The following is a 23,312-nucleotide window of genomic DNA, read 5'->3' as shown; positions in this document are numbered from 1 at the left end:
GATCCTGATGCACCTGTATCTTACTGTCCTTCTTGTATTTTGTCCCTTGCCAGATTCAGCTCAGATGGGGTTTAGCTTTCTTGTCCCCACCCTTGCATGCTCAAACAGTACCTTGTTTTCTCCTCAGTAGACTGGCCTGCTTTCACCTCTTCTGTTTCTTTGAGTTTTGTCAGGAGTGTCTTGTCCATTGATGCAGACCTGCCGCCTTCACTTAACATCCTGCACATAGGGGTGGAGCATTCCTGAGTTTAGAAGAAGTGATCATGGAAAGTCTCACTTCTTAAGATCTTCATAATGATGGAGTAGTAGCAGAATAGCTTTATTTCCTTCCTTCAGTTCTCAATTGTGTGCTCTTAGAAGAAGTGAAAGTAGTAGGGCCGCTAGAGTGTATTTTGTGAAACCGTGAACTGATGCCTGAGTTAACAAACACTTCTGCATCAAATCTCTAGGTCCAGGCAGCTATATAAGATTTGTTGTAGCATTCAATGTTACTCTTTTGCCCTCTAAATGCAACAGAATATAATTTATAATTTTCAAAAGTAGGTGTTAGGCATAGAAGTGCATTTGTTACATTTTTGATACCTGTACAGACAGCATTGCAGGGTTTGTTAAAACGGTTCTGTTTTACTGCATTGGTAGTCACTACTCCTTAGTCTGGTTTTAACATTTGTTTTTCCAGAGTTTCACTGGGTTATGATGAATTGTCAACAATATGCTCTTCCATTCTTTTGATGGAATGGGACAGAGACTGAGATCAATGTTCATAAAGTTGGTTTTCTTACTTCTTCAAAACCAGTGATAAATGCTCAGATCTTCCAGTCTAAACTGGTTCTCTGCACCTACTTACATATTTATTAATTCAGTTTTGTTAGTTGAACCCTTGCTACAAAAGCACTTCTTTAATGCGTCTGCATAGTTTCTTTCTTGTTGAATTTGTTACTCAGAAATTGCTACTGGCCTGTATCTAGAAGTCTGTGACCCATTTGCCCAGAGCTTTGTTTTTTACATCAACAAAACTGACTTTTCAAAATGTACTCACGACCTTCTGGGTCAGTCTCTACTGTACAGTCCATGGTATCTGGATGGTCTGTGAGCTTCCAGGTGGCATGGCTAGAGCTGCTGAGATTCAGGAAACTGGTGACTGACACATTTCAGCAGGCTTATTGTGGAACTCCAGCTCTAACCTCTGTAAGCCAGCAGCCATTCTGTAACTACTGCTGCTGACTTTGGAGGGTAACTGCCTGTATTTGGATATTCCTGGTATGTCTTGATGTTTGGAGGCTGCCATTGAGATACATATATATATATATATATGTATATGTCTGTGTGTATGTATCTATGATCTTGCACTGAATAATCCTTTCTTTGCAGACTGCCTTTTTCAGATGAAGTGGATTTTAGCAGGAAGATCATGAGATGTGTATGGATAAATTTCTTTGCTTAAGGAACTTTGCATGCTGGAATTGTATTTTTAGACTTGCAGAAAGTAATAGGGGTTGGCTGGTGAAGAAAGAAGTGGCTGGTTATGTTGGATGACCACCTACAATGTGTAATCTTCCCCTTTGCTAAGCAGAGTTGCATTGAGAGCATATTAATATATTAACTCTACTTAAAATAGAGAAGCATCCATTCCCTCTGGAGTATGCTGCACCTGATTCTGTCAGTCAGAAGCAAGTAAAATGGATGTTGTCAGACCAATTTGAGAAGCTCTGTATGCTGATATAGTGAGTACACTATAGAACTGTAGAACTTGGAGTTGCAGAAAATGGTTGTTGGGTTTTCATATGGTTGTCAGACTCAGACTGTATCTGTTCTCTGCCCCTATTTCCAAAAGGCAGCATTCAAGCAGTTATTTGTTCGCAGCTGATGCTTGGGAACAGTGAGCTCTGTAAGGGCTCATGAAATTACCATTTTTGCATTTGTCAATGCCCTATTTGAAAATAAAATTCCTGTTTTCAGGACAATGACAGATAATATGATTTCCTTCTGTCACTGTAGGATGCCTGGCTTCTACAGCCTGTGTTTCAGTCTTACTGAGACTTTGAATCTGTGAATGTAAAAAACTGTCCTGTTGCACTTTGAGTTTGGGCATTTAGAATTAAAAAATGAATAGACTAATACAAAAATTGCTTTCTCTATTCTATGATGTCTGAGAGTTGGTCTCTAAGTGGTCTGGAGGTTTAGTGTAGAGTTTCATATAATGATATGAACAGCCAAAAGCTTTGAAAATTCTAGTAAACAGTGATTGTAGTCTTAAAGGTATGGTCTATACCTAGTTTGGAAAGTTAGTATAATGATGCCAGTCTTATTGTTTTCACTGGGGTTTTACTGTAGCACTCCAAGACAGCAAAATTCTATGCAACTCTGAGGAATATTTTATCTTCTGTAAAGATAAAGTTGTATCGTTTCCAAGAAAACTCTCAAATGGTAGATCAGGTTAAGAACAAAAAGCTGGTTTGAGCACATTTCTGCAGACTTCTGTCCTGACCATATATGACATGCTGGCCTAAGGCCTGGGACATGAGCAGTCTAGTTTTGGAAAGTATTGCTGCTCCCAGAATGCATTTTTCTCTGCTGGATAGAGATTTGCCAGTGTCGCCTGCGGCAAGATATCAGGTGCAAGTTTGCTGCAACAGCCATGGGGTTTGTATTCAGTTCTGTCCTTTGTGTCTCTCAGGAAGAATTACTTGGTGTGAGTAGAAGCCATGTCTATCTATTTACAAATTTTCCAGACTTGTACATAATGGTTCTATTTGTGGTAGCAGGAAACTCAGCCACAAGAACTGGGAGTCATGACACTAACAGCCAGTCTTGTCTGGAGTCATGCTGCTGTTTTATCCCTTATTTGAGATTATATTCAGTAGGAACAAATTTTCTTTTTGGGCTGATGGATATAAGAATCATCTTTCAAGTGTTGCAGGTTTGACTTTTGGTTAATGCAATGTCTGTTCATGGTCCTTTATGGCTGAAGGAGACCTGGTGGTGTTGCTGGCGAGGGACACAGGGCTGTGGCTGTGACAGCAGGCCCTGAGGCTTCTGCTTAGATTGGATTCTTGCTGTAGCACAGGAAGCCTTGCTTATCTCAGATAAGATGGAAGGTGCAGGGTCTGCAGGAGCCTGGGACTGTTGAAAGTCCTAACTGCTGGAATCTGGCACAAGTGGATTATCTTTGCTGGCTGTGCAGGAATGAGACAGGCTCAGGACACTTGGAAGGAAGTACTTAGAAATAAAAACATTGAAATCTCAGTTTGGAGGGGTCAGAGGTGAGACAGGCTCAGGCTTCCTAGAGGTTTGTAGGGAGACTGTAGAAATCTTTTCAGCTCTTTATCTGAACATTTTGAAATACTGCTTGTAGGGTCTGGTCAATCTACTCTCTGATTCAGTGCATGGCTGGGTGTCAGAGGGGTAGGTTGGTGAAATGACATGGGGTGTGCACCAAATTAAAACAGGACAGGAGAACAGATTCTCAGCAGACATGTTAACAGTTTATTAGTATACTAGAGGCAGTTACCTTGTGAAAACATGCTGATCAATCTTTCTGCCTTAATACAGAGAGGAGAGTTTTGTTCAGAAAGTTATATATCCTTCCTAGGTATTTTAGAACTGGAGTGGGCATTGTGCTTACTCTGTAGTGTGTGTGCTAAAATAAATGTTTAAAATATGTCTGCTTTAGCTTGTTGTCACCTGCAAGCATACACAAAAAAAAAAAAAAGTGCTGCCCAGCAGTTCTCCTATCATTCTTCTATATTGTGAGGATTAATATTCTGAGAAGATTGTGGCAGTTTACAGTACCTTATAGTCTATACATTTTATTACTTTATCAAACAGAAAGCTCTGGGATGAAACTAAGTAACACTTAATACTGCTGTGTCTTTCTTGTTCCTTAGAGCTCAGTAAATGTGTATGTTAAAAGCTTCTTTATTTCAAACCTCTGCAGAGTTTGAGTAAACATGGAGGTGACTGTAAGGTCTCAAGTTGCCAACTATGAATGCCAGAAGGTATGAAGGGGCTTGAAATAATAAGCTGATTCATTTTCAAGGTCTAGAATAAAAAGATCAGAAAACTGCCAGTCTTTCACCTGAAACTTCTACACACCTTCTGGAATAATCACCATTTTAACTACTAGCTAGGGAGTGGGCTTAAGGCAAGTGGGTTTGGAAGACTTTCTGACAGTTGTTAAGCCCTCAATTACATCACTTATTAGGCATTCATAACAGAAACTTAGGTTTTTTTCCATGTGCATAGCTCTTAAATGTTGTCAGTAGTTCCTCTCCCAACTGTCAGATAGTACTCTTGGAATTTAGAAATAAGGAGTTCTTGGTCTGCCCCAGGTGGTTTGAGGACACTAAAATTGCAGTGAATTGAAGTGTAATCGTAACTGGGCTTGAGGGCTGTGATCCCTTCTCTAAGGGTTTGCCAGCAAAAGAAGCAGCTCTGTAATAAATGTATTGGTAAAATGTTTCTTTTAAGCTATTAAGGAGTGTCCCCGGAGTATTTCTTTATCAATTGAATTGCAGTAAATCTGTGCACTGCTAGCGTATACGCTGGCAACCATTGTCCGACCTTGCTATATAACAGAGCACTCAACTCTCCTCGAACTTCACATGGAATGAATATATATGGAATGAATGACATTAGTGCTCATTCACTATTTCTACAAATGAGCAGTGATAAATTTTTATATATATGTGTACAATGAGCTGATGTTGCTCATTGATGTTGCTTCCCAGAGCAGGAAGGCAGGCCGGGTGTATCCTCTGTGTGGGTAAAAGTACAGCACATTCTCATGGAGGTAGAGTGCCACTGCGAGCTTTTTGCCTCCATGCAACCATGATCCTATATCAAGATGATCTGTCAGGTATCTTGCAGAAGTGTACAAGGCACACAGTATAATTTAACAGCAAGCCCATTAACTGGCATAACTATTCCCACATCTTGGAAAAGTTAAGAAGAGGCACACGGATACCCAGTGGATTTCTCCGAACTCGTCTTTTTGTTGTTCACAGTAGTTTCTGCTGTGGTTCCTGGCTGCAGCTTGAAAGCCCTGGGAATTCAATAAACACTTCTGGTCTATGTTTTGTTTGTTGTGGTCTGATAGTGATCTTAAACTCTCCTGGTCAGGGTGAAGTGCCACCAATACCACCTCTGACTACATCTTTAAGGAATTCATCTGCTCCAGAAGCTTGATGGAACAGCTGTGCTTCATACTCAGCTAGAAAAAAAATGCAGCAGTTACTTTAAAACTGCTTACAATCCCTTCTTTAAGGACAGGGTATTCCAGGAAGCAACATGAAACTGTAGCTGAATACAGATATTTATAATTTCAAGCACAGTTTAATTGTGCAAACTTGGGTAGTGTCAATTCAGTGTCCAAATATAGATACTTAAGTAGTTTTTTGTTTCCAGCAGCGGTATTGAAACATTAAGCCAATTTCAGTTGATACAAGACATGAATGTATAATGAAACTCGTTTTGAGGGCAAGAATTGCGAGTGTTGCCACATAGGCTAGAACAAGTCTTAAAGCTTGTGAAACTTGTTTTCTGCTCTGGATATCATCTTTCCTTCCTCCCCTTCATTACACCGATTTGCAAGAGGATTTTTTGTAACTTTGTGTACATATTGCAAGGACTTTGTGGCTAATAAGTTCTTTTCAGTAAAATATTGGTGATGTATCTGGTGTATGGTTATATGTGCATCACCTGGCTGCTTGGAGGAGTAACTTCAGCAGAGAACTAGTTACATGGAAAGGTGCAAGGACTGTTGCCAGCCCTTTATAGGATGTGCTGCCTATATCAAGGCTGGAGATGTGGTTTGTCAGTATGATGGACCTACGTAAATTACCTCATTGGGAAGGAGCAGTGTAGGAAGCAATAGTAAATCATACTGAAGTTCACTATGTGTAGAAAGCAGAGGGTAGGCAAAGGTGTTAAAGCAAAAGCTGAGCTGAGAGGAGAATTTTTCAGTGCATGGCAATAATTGCGGGCCCAATTGCTACTGGGTTGCTTGAGGGCATTCCACTTATGTGGAATTATTGTTGCAATTAAACAGTAGTCCTTGGCATTAAGTGTCTTCAGCTTTAAATCTCTTCCTTTGAGACAATCCAGTTAATTGGAATATATGTTATTGCCTAGTTATGTGTTATTTATGCTATTGACTATAATGCAATTTAAAAAGGACTTAAAGAAAATCTACACAGTAATGCCCAAGAATTATTTTTTTTTTTTTTGCTATTCAGCCATGCTCCCTTCCTTCTGCTCTAGCTGTTACATGAAGCAGGTCACAGTAAATATGAAGTGATATGTATCAATATGCATCAGTCTTTTTTGTGCATTCTAGAGAATTTTTTTAAAAAGTGGATGGTATACATGACATACACACACACTTTTTTTTTTTTTTTTTCAGTAACACAAAAGGAGGAATGGGTTAAATTCTTATTAATAGTTCTTTCCCTCATTTAAAGATGTGCTTCCTCTTTTTTGGTGATTGAAATTACTATGATTCTTAGTGACCAAGACAGAGTTATGTGAAATGTACATTGTGGGTTAAAAAACAATTGCCATGGAAATATATGCTTGGGTATCATCATCCTAAAGTCCAAACTGAATGCAAGGCTTTGCCAAAATTTCAAAGTACATCAGCTGTCTTGAACAGGGACATAATATCTGCTCTTAGCTGTTCACTCTGGAGCAATGTAGTGAGTGTTACAGTGTTTTGTTGCGCCTCTATTAACATAGTATTGCTTAATTTTAACTTGTGCCTTCATTGTCATCAGTGTGAATAATTTTTTACTTTTGTAAAGCAGTCTGACTAAGCAAAATACAGAAAATGGTGGTGGCAAGTCCTAGTTTTTGATCTCATTAGTCATTATTAATATTGAGAATTCCATGATGACACTTGTTAAATGTGCCAGCATGGCCAAAAAATTGCTGTCTGAAATGACATGATTGTGAGCCTTGTTGGCAAATTGCAATGGCAAGCAGAACAGGTTATACTGAGCCATCACAGGAACTATTTTTGAAAATTGTGGAATATTTAGATCTTTACAAAGCCATTCAAGTACAGCAAAGGTAGCACATTAGTTCATGTCTTAGCATATGAACACTTTTATTTAAGCATTGTATAGTACGTATGTGCACATGATAACAGGTAAAACCAAAGTAACTTTCTAACTTTGTCTTGTGTAGCTATGACATACTGGCTACTAAATATTTTGGTCCATATTAACATTTTTGTATTTGCCATTTGGGACATTTTCTTCCACTGAGAGGCTAGATCTAGACAACAACTAATCTTACTGGTTTTGTAGACTAAACTTATTTTAGGTTTCTTTTATACATTGAGGTTGTTTCTTGTAGGTTTATACTGCCATAGCAAACAGCTCTTCCAGGACAAAACATGTAAGTAGGGTTCTCAGAAATAATTAAAATGTATTTTACATCAGGGTTTATTGTAGCGTATGTTAATCATGTGACCGTCTTTATGCCTTAGTAAACAGCCCATGTGAAGAATTAAGTAAAAAGATGGTCTAGCTGAAAAACAGATGCTTTGCAAGAACTGAATTTTTCTGAATAAGTACAAAAGCAAAAATGTTATCTAACAATATTTTAAAAAAAATTTACTTAGTTGATGTTAGCTGTTTTTAAAGCAATGGCACACATATACTGTAATTGTACTCAAACCCATCCTATAGGAAGAGAAAGCATTCATTTGGAAGCATTAAGAACTGGGGCATACATTTCTAATGATTTTTTTTCCCAGTAAGTTCTTTTCATTAGCAAAGGCTAGAGAGACATTTTCTATATCAGTCTTTGTTTTTACCCCACTGGGGGAAAAATTTGTTTTTGATCAGTAACATTTATTTAGACCATCATACTTTTCATTGATACTGTGTCTGCTTTAGAGAGCAGCAAAGCTTACAACCACTGGTGTGGTAGATTCATTGAAGAAAAGAGATGCTTGTGAGAAGCAAGTATCCCAGAGAGGGGAGACAGAGGTAAATGATACCTACCTCCTGAAGGAAATAAAATCCATCTGCTAAGTGAGAAAGATGAGGAATGGTATAACTGAATCAAAAGGCATGGGGTTTTCAAAGATTTTTTCTCAGGAAGACTGTTTTTGTCAAGAAGTGATGGTGACAACCTATTTAATTTGCTTTACCTGAGTGACAAAATGATGTCCTATTGCAAATAGATCATGTGGTTAAATCAGGTCTTTGAAAAAAAAATAAAAATGAAAGTGGGTTTGTGTATGAAGTAGGAGAATAATGCCCTGGATAATTTCACAGGCCTCCTGAAGAAGGGAAGCTTACTACATTGCAGCTTGGGCCGCAAGAAGCAGCGTGAACATATTGGAGAAAATCCCTGTGCCCTGCTTTTTCTGTAGGTCTCTAAGTAGCCTGTTCTTGGTTGCTGTTGCTGTTATTTTTCCTCTGGTAAAAGACAGGTGAGGGGAGGAGAAAAATAAAGGAGGCTATGATAAGGATGAAACCTGTAGACTTTACAAAAAAACAGAGCAGAGCAGCTTCTCACTGTTCCTCCAAGAGACGGTGGATGTTGTTCAGTGCAGTTCTTTGTAGATGGGAAGATATGGAGGGAATGTTCTAAGTGTTTTTCAATCAAGAAGATTGTGGATGAAGACCTATGACTTTGAGGGGGTCTTGAATCCAGGAAGCAGACACTAGAAAGAGAGGGGGCAATAGTAAGCAGAACTTCATAAAATGGAATTGGAAAAAATCTGCAGCATGTAACCAATATATGTGTGTTCCAAGAGCTCTCTCTTCCTGCAGAGCATGCGTATCTGGAACTGTGGGCTGCTGCTGGAGATGGCTTTCTTGACTTGATATTCAAATGAAAAGCCTAAGTAGCTGGCCTATGTTTTGTATAGAACAGAGTGTTCAGATTAACTAGCAAGGAGGGACTGTTTGAGGGCTGCCAGTTGTTTTGGGAGAGCAGAAGATCCTAGGGCGCTCTGTGTTAGTTATGTTGTGCATTGGACTGATTCTAAGTACAGCATCTTGCCACAAGGAGCACATGTATTAAAGCTAGCTCTTCAAGGAAATTGTGTGGGTTATGGCTAAGGGAAACATAAATTCACATCGTATTTTAAGTGGAATGCAGTCATAAGTGGAAAAAATGTTTTTCTATTATTAATCTCATTGGTGCTTTCTTTAGGTCATTTTTGTCAGCATTGGCATCAGTGTTACAAAAATATTTCAGATCCTGTTTAAAAAAAATAAAAAAGGCTGCCTTGTTATTATTCCTCTATACAATCACAGGAGGTCCAGCTTCCAAAAGAGATTGCAACTTAAACGGAAGAACAGAGATATACTGGAGAAAGAGTATACACAGAGAACTGTAATGACATTTGTATTTAGAACAGCTTTTGGGACAAGTTTGTAGAGGAAGTGGAAGAAAGAGGAAAAGGCGGTCATAGGAGAGGAGAATTAACAGCAAGAAGAGAAGGGGTAGAGTACATCAAAGGTGAAAGAGCTGAGGGGAAATGGATTGAATCAGTGACTAATTAGTCATTTATTTAGTGGGAGCATTTAGATTAATACCTTAGGAGTGATGAGAATGTTAATGTGGTTTCCAAGTGACATGATGTAGGTGGTTTTTAGAAGAAAACATAGCGTTCATTGTAAATGTATAAGCTGAATTTTTCTTAAAGATCACAGATCTCTTCCTTCGCCCACACTGTTCTTACACTTCTTGATTTCATCTATTTTCTATGAAATGTATTTATCTTTTAGCCACAGTCATAAGATTCAAGTTTAGGAGAAAAAAACTCAACTTGATCAGGGGAAGCAAAAGATCACATTCTGTGCAAAGCTGGTCATATCAAGTGTAAAATTGTGTTCTCCTACATCCAGATTGAAGAACTCCTGTCAGTTGCCTATAAGCATTAAGCTTGTCCTTTAAGACCCTGGCTTCTTAACATATGTTGATATAAAAGATGATACAATTCCCTCTCTGAAGCAGAGGGGAAAAGGACTTAGGCTAGGCAGTCAAACTAGAAAAAGAAATTGCAAGTGTCATTTGTGTGCATCCCACTCATCTGTCCTCTCTTTTGATGCAGCCAAGGAACATATCCCACAGCCACCTACAATACTCACCTCTCCTTGCTCTTTGCATGGCTTGAGAATTCCCTTGTCTTCTCCTTGTCTGCCCTTGTTTACCCACATGTATCCTTCTACAGATTCTAGATATGCCCCCCTCTGCCATCTGTGCCCATATGTGCCAAGTAGATGCATGGAGTGGTAACTATTATGTAATAATAAGAACACAATGTAATTAGCATCTACAAGGGTCTGAATTAAAGATGATACAATGTTAAGATGCTGCATTGAAATGTACCGGGTCCTTGAAGCAAAGTTAAATTTGGAGAGGTAACTCTTGCAGTGGGAATTCCTAACTTGGTTGGTATTGTAAAAGTCTGGAAAATTTTGGTTTATTGCTCCGTAAAGTAAAAAGTAATAGCTGAAGCAAATAAGGCTTGCAAGTTCTCTCTGCTGCTCAGTTTGTCCTGCTTCACCCATCAACTTGTTGGATGTTTTCAATCAACTTTGGTGGAGTGGGAGTACTGTAACAGAACTTGGCCTGCTCGCTGGAGGAAAAGCTGTGTTGAGAACAGTTCACCTGCTTGGCCTGTTTGTCAGTTAGTGACCACGTGTGCTGGTGGTTTTGCCAATATGCACAGTTATATTGAAACCTGCAAAGGGAGACATTGCTGGCTTGTGTGGTCACGTGAGGAGGAAACAAAGCAGCGTGGAGTCCCAGAAGAGATGGGGAGGGTGACAGAGCACTGCAGGGATTCTGAGGCCACTGGGAAAGAAAGCAAGATAGACATCCAGAAGAAATCAGACTCCACGTACTTAGAATAAATTTTTTTTAATCATCACAGTTAAAAATTAACATAGTGTTTACTTAGTGCAATGACCGTATTCACAGTTTAATAACAAAGGTTGCAAACTTGTATTTTTACCTAGTTAGAGACAGGGAGAGGTAGGTGTCTTTACAGTGCTTAATCATAGATATTTTAATTTTTTTTCCTATCAAACCTGACTGCAACTCTATGTAGTGCTGCTGTGAACTTTCTTGGTTGTCGTGTGTATGTGAAAAGCTGGGGGGTTTGTTAATGATTAAGTGGAATTTTTTTCAGACCTATTATTTGGAAGGATCTGTATTTTATCATGCAAGCTTGGCATTGCATCCATAAGGAAATTGGTCCTGTGATGAAGTCAAATTCTCTAATACCCTAAGTATTAGATTTCTTAAATAAAATGTTAAAGCAGTCATGTTTTGCTGTTTTTTTAAAAAAATAAAACAACAAAAATCCATTCATTTGGTGCCAGTTCTTTAGTACTTTGGGGGTTTTGTGCGGACTTCTCTTGGTTATCTTCTAAAGCTGTTAGGTGAACATGCTCACTTTTTAAAGCTGCAAGTCAAGAGGAGGCATATTTTACAGTTCATTAAAATATTATTTTTGTGTGTGATGTGGAAACCAGTTCAAAGTCTGACCCAACACAACTGCTCTTTGGTAGCAGTATTAGAGAAGGGAGATGGATCATTTACACCCTTCACTGACAGTTTTGGCATGATTCTTTTTGTTAAGCCAGCTGATACACTATATTTGGAAATGTGGCTGTGTTCTGTATTACTAAGCTTATTCATCATTGCTGTCAGTGTACTCGCTCTTTAGAGAATGCTTTCAGGACTTTTCAACAGCATTCATTTGAAAGAAAACATGGCATAATACTTAAAAACTATTCACCAGAATACAACCAGAAAGCCAAACTCAAAAAGAAAAAATAAACCCAAATCACTTTTCCACTGAAATGTGTGCTGCTTCTTCAGAACCTTCATAAGGTTTGTGGTTAATTGGAAGGATTTTTTGTTTTGTTTCTTCCCACGTAGCACAGCTATATTTTATATATATATATCATACGGATTTATTGCTTCTTCTGTTGTCATGCAGATACTGGCAAACACCCCTTCTTTTCATTGCTGTGTCAAAAAGAGGGTTCATTCTTTCTAAACAGTAGTTTTAGTCATTTGCAAAAAAAAGATACTTTTTGTCTGAAATTTTATGTAAAATTAAAAATACTTTGGGATTTTTTTTCCCTGAAGTTACAAACATTTCTTGGAATTCTGGGACTTTTTAAATTGAAATTTGACTCTAATATCTGTTTCGTGAACTGAATTACAAAAGGTAGTTTCACAAAGGAAGCACACTTACTTTTTCCATATCGTGTCTCCCACTATCATTATAACCCGTCATTTGTTGGTTAAGCACAGCAGGGCACTCCTTAACTAAACTTTTTTCCCAAACAAGAAATTGGATTAAGTGTTCTGTTAGATTTCAGACATTTTGAAGAAATATTCATAATCTATTTTTAGTTTATATATTTTACAAGATATAATATGTGACTTTTTAATGGCACATAGACTTCACTGTGCTGGTATTTGGAATACGTTTTCTAGTCAGCTATGTATAGCAGCAAATCCTATCAAATTATGGCTCTCACTAAACAATACAGCTGTCAAATGCATTAGGTTTAAATAGTTATATCTGTTTCATGTAACTGAATAGTGAATGAAGATAAGTATGTAGGAAGTAGAAGGCTGTTTTTCTGATTTGGAATTGGATGAAAAAATACACTTTTGATCAAGGTAGATGATTCCTTAAAAGGAAATACTTCCTTAACCAGATATCTCAAGATATCAGTCTGATGGTTTTGCTTTTTTTTTTTTTTTTTTGTGTGAGACTTGCTGATTTAATCATGCATGCAGAATGTTTTCTCTGTAGAAATTCTGATGGCTAAGAAGCAATAGTTAGACAGGATGCATGTATCAAAGGAGAGAGCAGAGATATTTACAGAGCTTATTTCATATTCATATACTTGGTAGCAGTGTACTGAAAAAATGCATTTCTGATTATGGTGCCATCAATCTTAGGACTTATGTTCAATGAACCTGTTTTTTCTATGGTATGTTTTGCTGTGTGTTACTGGAACATTAGTAGTAGCTAAGACATATCTTGTATTAGGCTTGAATTTCTTGTAAAGACCAGATTTCAGCTAGATTTTTGGTTTTGGCCTCTGAAACAATATTAGCCTAGGTTGGTAATACAAAACATTGTTCAAATTTTCCTTTTCTTTATATTTGGGAAGCTGAAATTCATATCCTCTGTAATCAGCTTTATCTTTAGGCATAATTCTTGGCAATACATTCATTGCAATAATGGATTCTTTCTACTAATGTGTTTCATACAAGGAAAAATGAAAAAATTAATGCTGACTGTGTACCATATTTGAATAGCTTCATGTATTGTTGTTCTGAATCTATGGTGGTACTTCTCATGTCACTGTGTATAATATATGCACAGTTTTCTTTGGTTTTTTCTTCTCAAATTTACTGATGGATGTTTATATTTCAAGCAGATTATTCCTTTCAATGCAGCTTTAAAAGAAAGTAATGGAAATATAAACCCTGCAGTATATAGAACATTCGCTAAGATTGTTTTTCTCCAATTTATTGATCAATTAACTTGCTTCATTCTTGGAAATGAGAAAATAAAATCCTTCAAAATAATTACATTTTATCAACCTACATATCTTAATACTTATTAGTATCTTGATATAAACTATATGTCACAATTTATAACTTTTTTCATGAAATACACAATGTGTGAGAGCTTTAATTTTCTGATGATTCTAAAGATGGAGGGACTTGTGCTTAGAGGGAATGTAGAAAACATTTTTATGAATCAACACAGAACTGCAATGTTCTTGCTCTTAAGATTTTGGACTGCATCTCCAATCCTGCTGTTGGATCCATTACAGACCCATCTGATGATTTTTCTTAAGAGCAGAAGAGTCTAAAATGAATGTATCAGAATGGCATATAGGACAGTGGAACAGTCAAGTGAATAGGTGATGTTTAAATAAAGTCTTAGTGAAGGATGTACCATGAGAAAACTGCCAGGGGGTAAAGAAAAAACAAACCAGAAGGAAAGACAGTATAATGGGAAGACCATGAAAATAAACTCATAAGTTCGTTTTCTGTCAGTATTGTTATTCTTTGTCTCACACTGCATTATGGTAGGTTGACCTTTTATATTGATCCTATTTCCAATGAGAATTATTATAAATTCAACATGGATTGCATAATGAGTGTTACTGTCCCTTTCATCTGAGCTGAAAAATACTAAGAAGTCTCATATCAAATGTAACTCTTTGTGATAGAGTGACACATTTCAAGAGGATGTCCGGTGTTCATTCACAAGCATCAAGAGGTGATCAGGCAGTGGTTCTCACACTGAATCAGTGGGATGTCTCCTTACCAGCTGTGTGCGTGGGCTTTTCATGGTAGAAATTGTATTGGGAATGCAAGTTATGCAACTCAAGGTGGACTGATGGAATTATGCAACTGGGATGCTATGGAAGATAGTGTTAAAATTCTTGCATAAGTCAAAGCACTGGTAACCACCAATTCTCCCTGGTCCATGAAGCCATTTACTCTTCTGCTCAAGGCAGTGCAGGGGTTTGCCTTTAGAAGTCTGTTTTCTGATGCCAGTCACATTTATGCCCATCATGCCTGGAAATAACTTCCTTTTAGAACCCATTCTACATTTTGTACAGCAAATGAGGTGAGACTCACTACTTTCTAGTTCTCTGGATCCTTTACTCTTTCCTGCCTCCACCTTGCCTTTCAGTTGGATTTTGTTTGTTTGATTTTAAGTTACCAGTTTTCTGTCATGAGCAATTACCATGACTTTTCAAAGATGGTAGCCAGCAGCCTTCCAGAGACATCAGCCAGCTTTTTCAGTACTTTGGATGTTTCCCCTCTGATCCTGCATACATGTGTATGTCCAGTTTACCTAGATAGCTTTTTGACTTGGTAGATCCTCTCCCTCAAACTTTGCTACTAGATGCAGAAACGTGGTAAACCTGATAGCAGCCCTTGCTGGTAAAGACCATGCCCAAAGTGTTGGGTGTCTCAGTTTTTTCTGTACCTTTCATCACTTGGTATCTTCCTGATTTAGCACCTGAGTTACATTTTCCCCAGAGTGTCTTCTGCTCATGATAAAAGCTTTTCTTCCTTGCCTTTCACATTCATCTTCAATATTGGCTCCAAACAAGCTTTGGTCTCCCTCCTTCATCCCCTGCTTGCCCAGACAGTGCATCTATATTCTCCTCCAGTTGCCTGTCCCCACTTCCACTTTACCTATGTTTGTGTTTTATTTAAGCTCTGTCAATGAGGACTCCTGTGTACAGTCAGCTAGCCTCCTGCTGTGCCTGCTGGTTTTCTTTCATGTTGGGAAGGCTTGTTTTGTGCTCAGGGAAGAGAGTTCAGGAAGATGACTGGCTATCATGGACTTGATTGTAGCCTTCCAGATCATTCTGCTTACCATTCCCTGAGCAAGTCCCAGCTCTGTCTACTGCAGTGAGACCAGAGTCTTTAGTCCTGCTTTTTTCCTTCCTTTCTTTTCTCAGGACTTGCACTACAATTTCACAATTACTGGATCCAAGGCAGTTGGCCATCTTATGTGTGAGCAGTTCTTCCTTATTCATGAGTACTAGATCCTGCATAACCCCTCCCCTAGAAGCCTGTTCAGTGCCAGCATCAGAAATAGCTCCCAGTGCATGTGAGAAATTCCCTGGATATTTCACACCTTACTACACTGCTGTTCCAGGAGGTGTTGTGTGATTTAAGTCCTGCATGAGAACAAGGGGCACTGAATATTGGAATACCAGCCTAAGATGATGTTCCATTTACTTCAGGAACTGAAAATAAGTTTTCTTTAACTAGTTGCCTTGACTCACAACAAGAAGCTGCAGCAAAGATATACAGATGGTATCTTGATTTTATTTTGAAATGGAATACTTAATTTTCAATTCATTTTGAATTACTATGTAATGTACAGTCAAAATACTAATTCAGCCACTATTGGCCATGCAGCTGATGAGATAAAATAACCTGGTTTTCTATAGCCTGAATACTCTGGAATCCATAATATTTGTTCACGACTAATGAATTTGCATGCAATTCGAATAATTTTTCTTTATGTCTCTAAGATTGCTAGTTTCTAATTACCCTGAAGTAATTAATGTGCAACTACATGAAATACTGCTTCAGATTGCACTGTATGGCACTTAAATTCAGGCCATGCAGATAATACTTGCACATATATATGTGCGAGAAATAATTTCTCATTCTTTTCTTTTTTACCTGACTAGTGAAAAAGACCTGACTGCCTATCTTGTTCATTTATACTTCCATATTTTGTTTCATTGTATTTGGTGACAGTATACTTCTTAATCTCTTTTAGCTGGAAGATGGGGAAGAAAAGCCGAGTAAAAACTCAGAAGTCAGGTACAGGAGCTACAGCGACAGTATCTCCAAAGGAAATGTTGAATCTAATTAGTGAGTTATTGCAAAGTAAGTTTAGTTTTTATGCCTCTCTGGGAAAAGGGCTGGTGTGCAAACCACTCAAAAACATTTTCTTGTTGAAGCCAGTGAGTTGTATTTTTACTGTAAGTGGCCAAGCTTGCTATTTCAGAGTGCTTAAGATAGATACTCTGAGATACACACAAAACTATCTCTGTTAATATATGCAATCATTGGCTTATTTAGGTGGGTATTTATTGGACAGACCATATTTGTGGCAGCATTCCACTTTTCCTCTGAATAAATGCTGTTTGAGATTAGACTTTTAAACAACTAGGTAACTTGGCATTAAAGCTTTGTCAAAAATGTTTTTCTTATAAACTTGAAGAATTATGCTGTTTCCATTTATCACTTGAACAGTACTTTGAACTTAACTGTGGGAAACAGTAATACAACTCAGTTCAACTGCACAGATAGTTTTGTTGCTTATATAATTTTTTGGTTGTTGTTGCTGTTTGGAAACTTTTCGTAGATCTTGTGTATAGACCAAAGATTGTTTCAGTTGTTGTGGAACTTGGAAATCATCCATTATTTCTAGTAAATATGAAAAAAAGAGCATAATTCCATACAATGATATTAAAGTACTATTGACTCTTTCTACTGTCATTAGTATCTGTGCTGTGATACAGTTCTTTTTGAAACACAAGTCAAGATTTTCATATTCTGGACACATCTAAATGTTGCCTTAGAAAAATTAAAATTTTTCTTAGCATTGCTCATGAAGAGGAGACAAGGAGTTGGCAAAGCAGTTTGATGCTTATGCTGCAATTGGCCTCTGCTTTGCTACCAAAAATAACATGTAGATCTAATTTGCTAAGCAAAGACAAGTATCAGCTGTTCTTTTTGTCAAGCTTCCATATTTTATTCAATGCTAAGATTTTTCAAATCATTTGAGCAAGGTAATCTTCAGCTGTCCACTTGGATTTACATGGCTTAGATCAAGAAATCCACACACTGACATTTAGAATATTGGCAGAGACACTGTGGATGTTATCTAAAGCTAAAGCATGGCTTTGTGTTCCTTTGCTTGTCCCTCCAGTACTTGTGCATCTGTGAAAACAGTATTGACTAGGCAGGTCAGATGTATGTACCAGCAAATTTCTCAATTAATTAAGGTATTCTCTGTGCTGTTATTATCTGCTTTCATTACAGCAAGAGTGATGGCAGCAGGCTAATGTAAACAGAGTGCATTGCTTGAATTATTGAAAACAGACACTTTTTTTGTTTTTCTTATCTGAGATATTATTTACTTAATGGCCTGGTTGTTTACCTTTTTTTCTTCCAAGCTTTTTAGACTTTTGCTATTTCTTATATCTGAAAGAATATTAAAAAATAAAAAAAAAAAGTTATACTGTGAAGATTTCAAAAGGCTAAATTAATTCCATGTCTTATACTGGGATGTTTAAAACAGTAGAGATTGTTTCATTTGCCTTGTAAACATAATTGAGGGACAAATAGTACTGGGGTTCTGTTAAGTTACTGTGAAACCATAAATTAAAATATAAATGTTAAAAATATAAAATATAAAGGTTAAAATATATATGTTTATATGTATATATGTATATGTGTGTGTGTGCATATGTACACATATATATGTATATAATGTACTTTATTAAAGAAAACATTTTTATTTCCAGAATGCAGCAGTCCTCCCCCGGGTCCTGGTAAGGAATGGGAAGAATATGTACAGATCCGTTCGCTTGTGGAGAAAATCCGCAAAAAGCAAAAAGGTAAATGTGAAACACTGGCAAGTGTTTCTCAGCTGCTCAGGTGGGCTTCACCACTGGCATTAACTGCTTTAATACTCAGAATTCTGAATGATTATCACAGAGAGAAAATGGTGTGAGAATTCTGTCTGATAAGTAGAAAAAGGAGCTTGAAGTTGTTTTCTCAACACAATCTGAAGGACTAGAAGTAAAAATCCTTAGAGAATAATAGAATGCCTTGGTTCTGGATTGCATGGTCTGCTGCTCTGCCTCTATTAAGCTGAACATTCTGAATTTAAATTTGTAACTGTTTTAAGTTACATCAAGACTTCATTGGATGTTGAAACAGTTTCAGCAATACAACATTAGGACATCAAGTGATGACAAAAATACGTAAATGCACAAAATAAATACATCAGCTGATAAATCTATCTGCTCTAAATGAAATACATAATCAAAAGAAAATTATTATTATTATATCATAGTTAATGAGGAATTTTATTGCCAGTTTTCCAAAGTTTAAGGTATGCTTAATTTTTCATACTAGACCAATTTTCTTCTGTTATGGTCTGTAACAACTTGCTGTTGATGACATTTTTTTAATATTAATTTAGTTATATTTGGAGGCATGCTCTAAAAGATGCTTTTCATATAATTTTTGGTAAAATTAACCTCTTCTATGACTGATGTATTTTCATAACTGAGAAATAACTTTTTAAACTTGCAGTGAATAAATTTGGGCTGGACATACCTGGAAAAGTCCTAAACAATTCTTTCTTCTCTGGTATTTATACAGTAGCAGCAAAAATGCCAGACTACATATAAATGGAGCTTGACTAGTTCATGGCACTACTTGATAAAGCAAATACTTCAGAGGCTTGAAATTTCCCTTTCACACCTGTTTTTAATATATTTTGACTGATACATAAAAATCTTACTTCATGAAAGGACTTAACAAACCTCTTTGCTGTATCTTTCTTCTGCACCAGAAAGATTAAACTATCCACAGGGAAGAAGCTGCTGGCAGAGATGGTAGAATTAGTGTAACAGTATCTTGTTAATAGAGCATATGTTTTTCTTTGGAAGATACAAAACCTACTAACCACACTACTATTGACATGCAGTTCTCTTTCCATGTAACATTTTTTCATACATAGGGAATAGAAATGGTATGGTGTCTTTCAAGACTATTTTTAGTGGAACATAGTAGTTAATGCAACACAGTTTGCTGCCTTAATAAAGGCTTTAGTTAGCGGAGGAAGTTCTTGTTGGGAGCTCTGAGATATACAAATTAATATATATTGCTGAGAGTATTACACTTTATGCTTTTATTGACTAGAACACGAGGTTGCAGAATGTGAACTGGAATGATCTTCGCTATAGAAAACTCTTAATTTGAAAATGGAGTATTTTTAATTTTGAAAATTTTCTTTGTTTGACTCATTAGCAAAATCCTAAATAAAGCTACTTTTCAATATAGATTTTCATCAGTACAGCTATATTTTGTTCCATATAGAAACAATTTATTCCCCAATGGTGCTTATAATTTAAAGGAGCTGGTCTTCTCTTTAATTTTGAAAAATTTTGGAAGTATTGGTCCACATTGTATATGAGGAATGCAAGTAGAATTTCAGAGAGGCTTAAAGAATGGTCCCAAGTAAAAGCTGGATTTAAGAGCTTCTAGTAGTCTTATACAGTAGAAAAAGCTGGAAATCAAAAGAGCAAAGTCTTGGGCAGTATAAACACCTACCAAGATCTGTAGAAACTATGCAACTAGTCTTACCAGGTTTGTGAGTTCATTATGTTCCAAAAAGGACTTTGTAAATGCTTAATAAATTTTTATACTGCATCATTGAAGATGACAGTTTCAAATGATGCTTGCACTTTTAAGTTAACTACAGATTTGATTGGTTCTGAGCATTGAAATGTAAAATTTGGAGGCAGGAGCGGGATATTGTAAATATACTAATGCTACTTCCCTAAAATAATTTTAATCTCAAAATGTATTTTATTCCTTGTGTTTAGCCAAAATATCTTAGGATATAAAATGTCTTGCTGATGACATTTTTGTCACTCATAAAATGGCCTGAGCATTTTGGGGGCCTTTGGACACTTTTAATGTGATCTGACTCTAGTATTTGGTTTGAAGAGAACACACAGAGGCAAAGAGGTACAAAAGGAGCTGGCTGAGTATATAGCCAGGAACTATTACCAAGATATTTAAATGAACTCACAGTAAAGAGGAAAGTTGAGGAAATGAATGAGGCTTGTGATTTCACTGCTGGACCACATGTCGTCGGAGAAGCAAAGTTTAGAAGTTTGGATGAGCTCTGTGATGTCAGGAGGATAATCCTTAGATATTTTAGATCTATCCTTAGATATTTTAGTAGATCCATGTGCTACAGGAAAAGTCTAACAGCCTTGTATGTGAAAGAGGGAACTCAAGATCTGCTTATCATAAGTTGCAGTGCTGAATTAATGAAATTACAGCTTGCCTTTCAAACTCTTCCTGGTCTGTATCAACATGTTGTGGTGATTGCATTTATCATTGATATTAAGATTGGAAATATTTTGGCTTTTATTAAAAGGGGAAGAAGTGGATAGTTTCATATTGCATTACTGCTCAGTTTGGGCAGTTGCATTTTTAAGATGACTGGTAAGCCAGTTTGGCACATTATTGAATTTGATGAAAATTGGGTATGACATTTATATAGTATTGAGTAACACTTAACACAGACCAGTTCTGACTCAGCTACTTCAAAGTAGCACTGCTGTGAGATAGCAGATATCTTTTTACATGGGCTTTTATATTGAGCTTTTTTATCTTTCTGTATCCTCTTATTTCTGCATTTGTTTTTCAATAAATTGTGTATATAGGTTTGTCTGTTGTCTTTGATGGAAAAAGAGATGACTATTTCCCTGAATTGATAAAGTGGGCAACTGAAAATGGAGCATCCACAGAGGGTTTTGAAATAGCTAACTTTGAAGAGGAGGGATTTGGTTTGAAAGCAACAAGAGAGATAAAGGTGAGCATGTGAACATTTGACTTAGTTTAGAAAATAGTGTTTGGAATGTATCTGCAGTGCTCTGAAACGCTCACCCTTTCACCCCTTTTAACTGCTTATTCTGTTCTGAAACATTACCAACGCTGTGTACTTGAGAACAACATTATTGATAAGGTTGAGTATTATTTTTGATGACTACTGATAGTACTGTGAATTTTAAATGAGTTTTTTTTTCCTCTGTGTTGTCCATACTCTTTACTTAATCACCAGAGTACTCTACCACACTGATGTATCACTTTATTCCATGTTTTCTAACTATTTAGTCTCTTATGTGCCATTTTAAGAACTGAAGTTTTTTTCCTGAAAAAGAGGCATTTGCAATACCTATTTTTTCTCTTTTTCATTCGTGTCCCTTCTTTTAAAGAATTGGTCTTTTTTTCTCAGAAAGAGGTGTTTGCGGTACCTATTTTCCAGTGAAAATGAAAAAATCCCCAAATTATGATAATTGTAAAGGATTTTTTTAATCATCAGATAAGGAGTATAGACACACACAGAATTAGCTAACTATTAAAAGGTAAGCATTTAAAATTGTGTCTTTCCATTCCCATTTTGTGTGTCGAAACAGCTTTGAAGACCAATTAGCTGTTGTAGAAAGACTCTTAGAAAGTGAGCATAGTATGATCATTTAATAGCTTCATTAGCACACAGTTAATGCATTGATAGAAATCCTGAGCAGTTCTTCTGAAATAAAAACAGCCAATATGGAAAAAATTCTACTGCGAGAAAAGATGTGATCATATACTTATTAGGAATACAATGTATCTGATAGTTTTAAGGTTATGTTGTACACGTTAGCAGTTCCAAAATGGAAGGGCTTTATTTTATATCTGAGTGTCTGTGTTTAAAGCTTTGTGTAATGCAGATTGAAACATTCTGTTGCCACAATATGAAACAGAGGTTGCTTGTTGAATTTGCAGTGGAAGACAAGGAAGAATTTTGATTCAGAATAATTTTGATTTAAAAAAAATAATGCAAACAATTTATAATTTAAAGTTGGTATATATTTGAGACACTTGGCATATCATATAAATGCTAACTGACCCTCTATTGCATTTCTTTCCTTTCTGTAGGCTGAAGAATTGTTTTTGTGGGTTCCTAGAAAACTGTTGATGACGGTTGAGTCAGCTAAAAATTCAGTCTTGGGTAAGAGCTCGAGGAAGTTCTTAAGAAAGAAATTAATATTTATGGAATCTTTCAGTAGGAGACTTTTTTTTAGCTGATCTTCTTTATTACAGGGCTTGCTTATCATGCCAGACATCAGGTTTGGAATACTTAGAAGCTTGAAGTGGAAAGAATTTAATTTCCCAGTTAGTTTCTGGCTGAGTGCACTGGATATCTTCCACAAGTGTGTGTGTTATTTTGAACACATATCATGTAGCTTGTATAATATTTGGAGATAAAATGTTCTGAGGTATTGAGAATATTGTTCTAGTTTTGTCATGCAATTGTACACGAGGCATTTGCTGTGTCAAAAAACTTGCAGTATAATACAGTGTAGGCAGCTAAATATTTTAGAAACCTGAAAAGCTTTTCTTTTCGTTAAGTGCTAACCTATTATTTAATCATGTTAATTTAAAGTAAATCTAGGATGATATTTTCTATGGAGAACCAATTTAATTCCTTACCTTTCTTGGTTAATTCAGGATCTCTGTATTCTCAAGATCGAATTCTTCAAGCCATGGGCAATATAACATTGGCATTCCATCTCCTTTGTGAGCGAGCCAACCCCAACTCTTTCTGGCTGCCCTACATCCAGACTCTTCCCAGTGAATATGATACTCCTCTCTATTTTGAAGAAGATGAAGTACAGTATCTTCAATCAACTCAGGCCATACATGATGTTTTTAGCCAATATAAAAATACAGCTCGACAGTATGCCTATTTCTACAAAGTTATTCAGGTAAGAATCTTAAATACAGTGTATACATGTTGTTCTCATGATCCTTATTGTAGAAGGTGTGAAAACACTGATGCTGAATAATAGTACAAGTATATTGCCCTTAAAAGTCTGAATCATTAAAGCAATTTCCTGCTGTTTTTTTGAACCACTACTGAAATTTTGCGGTTCAGTAGGCTTATGGGTATATAAAAA

At 36.6% G+C, this 23,312-nt stretch overlaps 1 protein-coding gene across 5 annotated transcripts in view; it reads left to right on the top strand.

Moving 5' to 3' along the window:
* Window positions 1-23,312, top strand: part of SETD3 (SET domain containing 3, actin N3(tau)-histidine methyltransferase) — a 60,249-nt gene that overhangs the window by 6,039 nt on the left and 30,898 nt on the right. For 2 of the 5 annotated variants that reach the window (XM_023927601.2, XM_086894397.1), the window contains exons 2-6: window positions 16,331-16,440; window positions 18,087-18,179; window positions 21,033-21,181; window positions 22,291-22,363; window positions 22,864-23,120. In XM_023927601.2, the coding sequence (XP_023783369.1) occupies window positions 16,338-16,440; window positions 18,087-18,179; window positions 21,033-21,181; window positions 22,291-22,363; window positions 22,864-23,120 (675 nt within the window). In that variant the 5' untranslated portion in view covers window positions 16,331-16,337. Of the gene's footprint in view, window positions 1-15,494; window positions 15,856-16,330; window positions 16,441-18,086; window positions 18,180-21,032; window positions 21,182-22,290; window positions 22,364-22,863; window positions 23,121-23,312 lie in introns of all 5 variants that reach the window. The other 3 variants (XM_086894396.1, XM_086894395.1, XM_086894398.1) reach the window with 3 other exon arrangements.

The sequence above is a fragment of the Cyanistes caeruleus genome, chromosome 6, assembly GCF_971803275.1.
Source record: "Cyanistes caeruleus chromosome 6, bCyaCae1.hap1.1, whole genome shotgun sequence".
NCBI classification, from domain to species: Eukaryota; Metazoa; Chordata; class Aves; order Passeriformes; family Paridae; genus Cyanistes; species Cyanistes caeruleus.
This window is presented reverse-complemented; position numbering and strand designations above follow the sequence as displayed.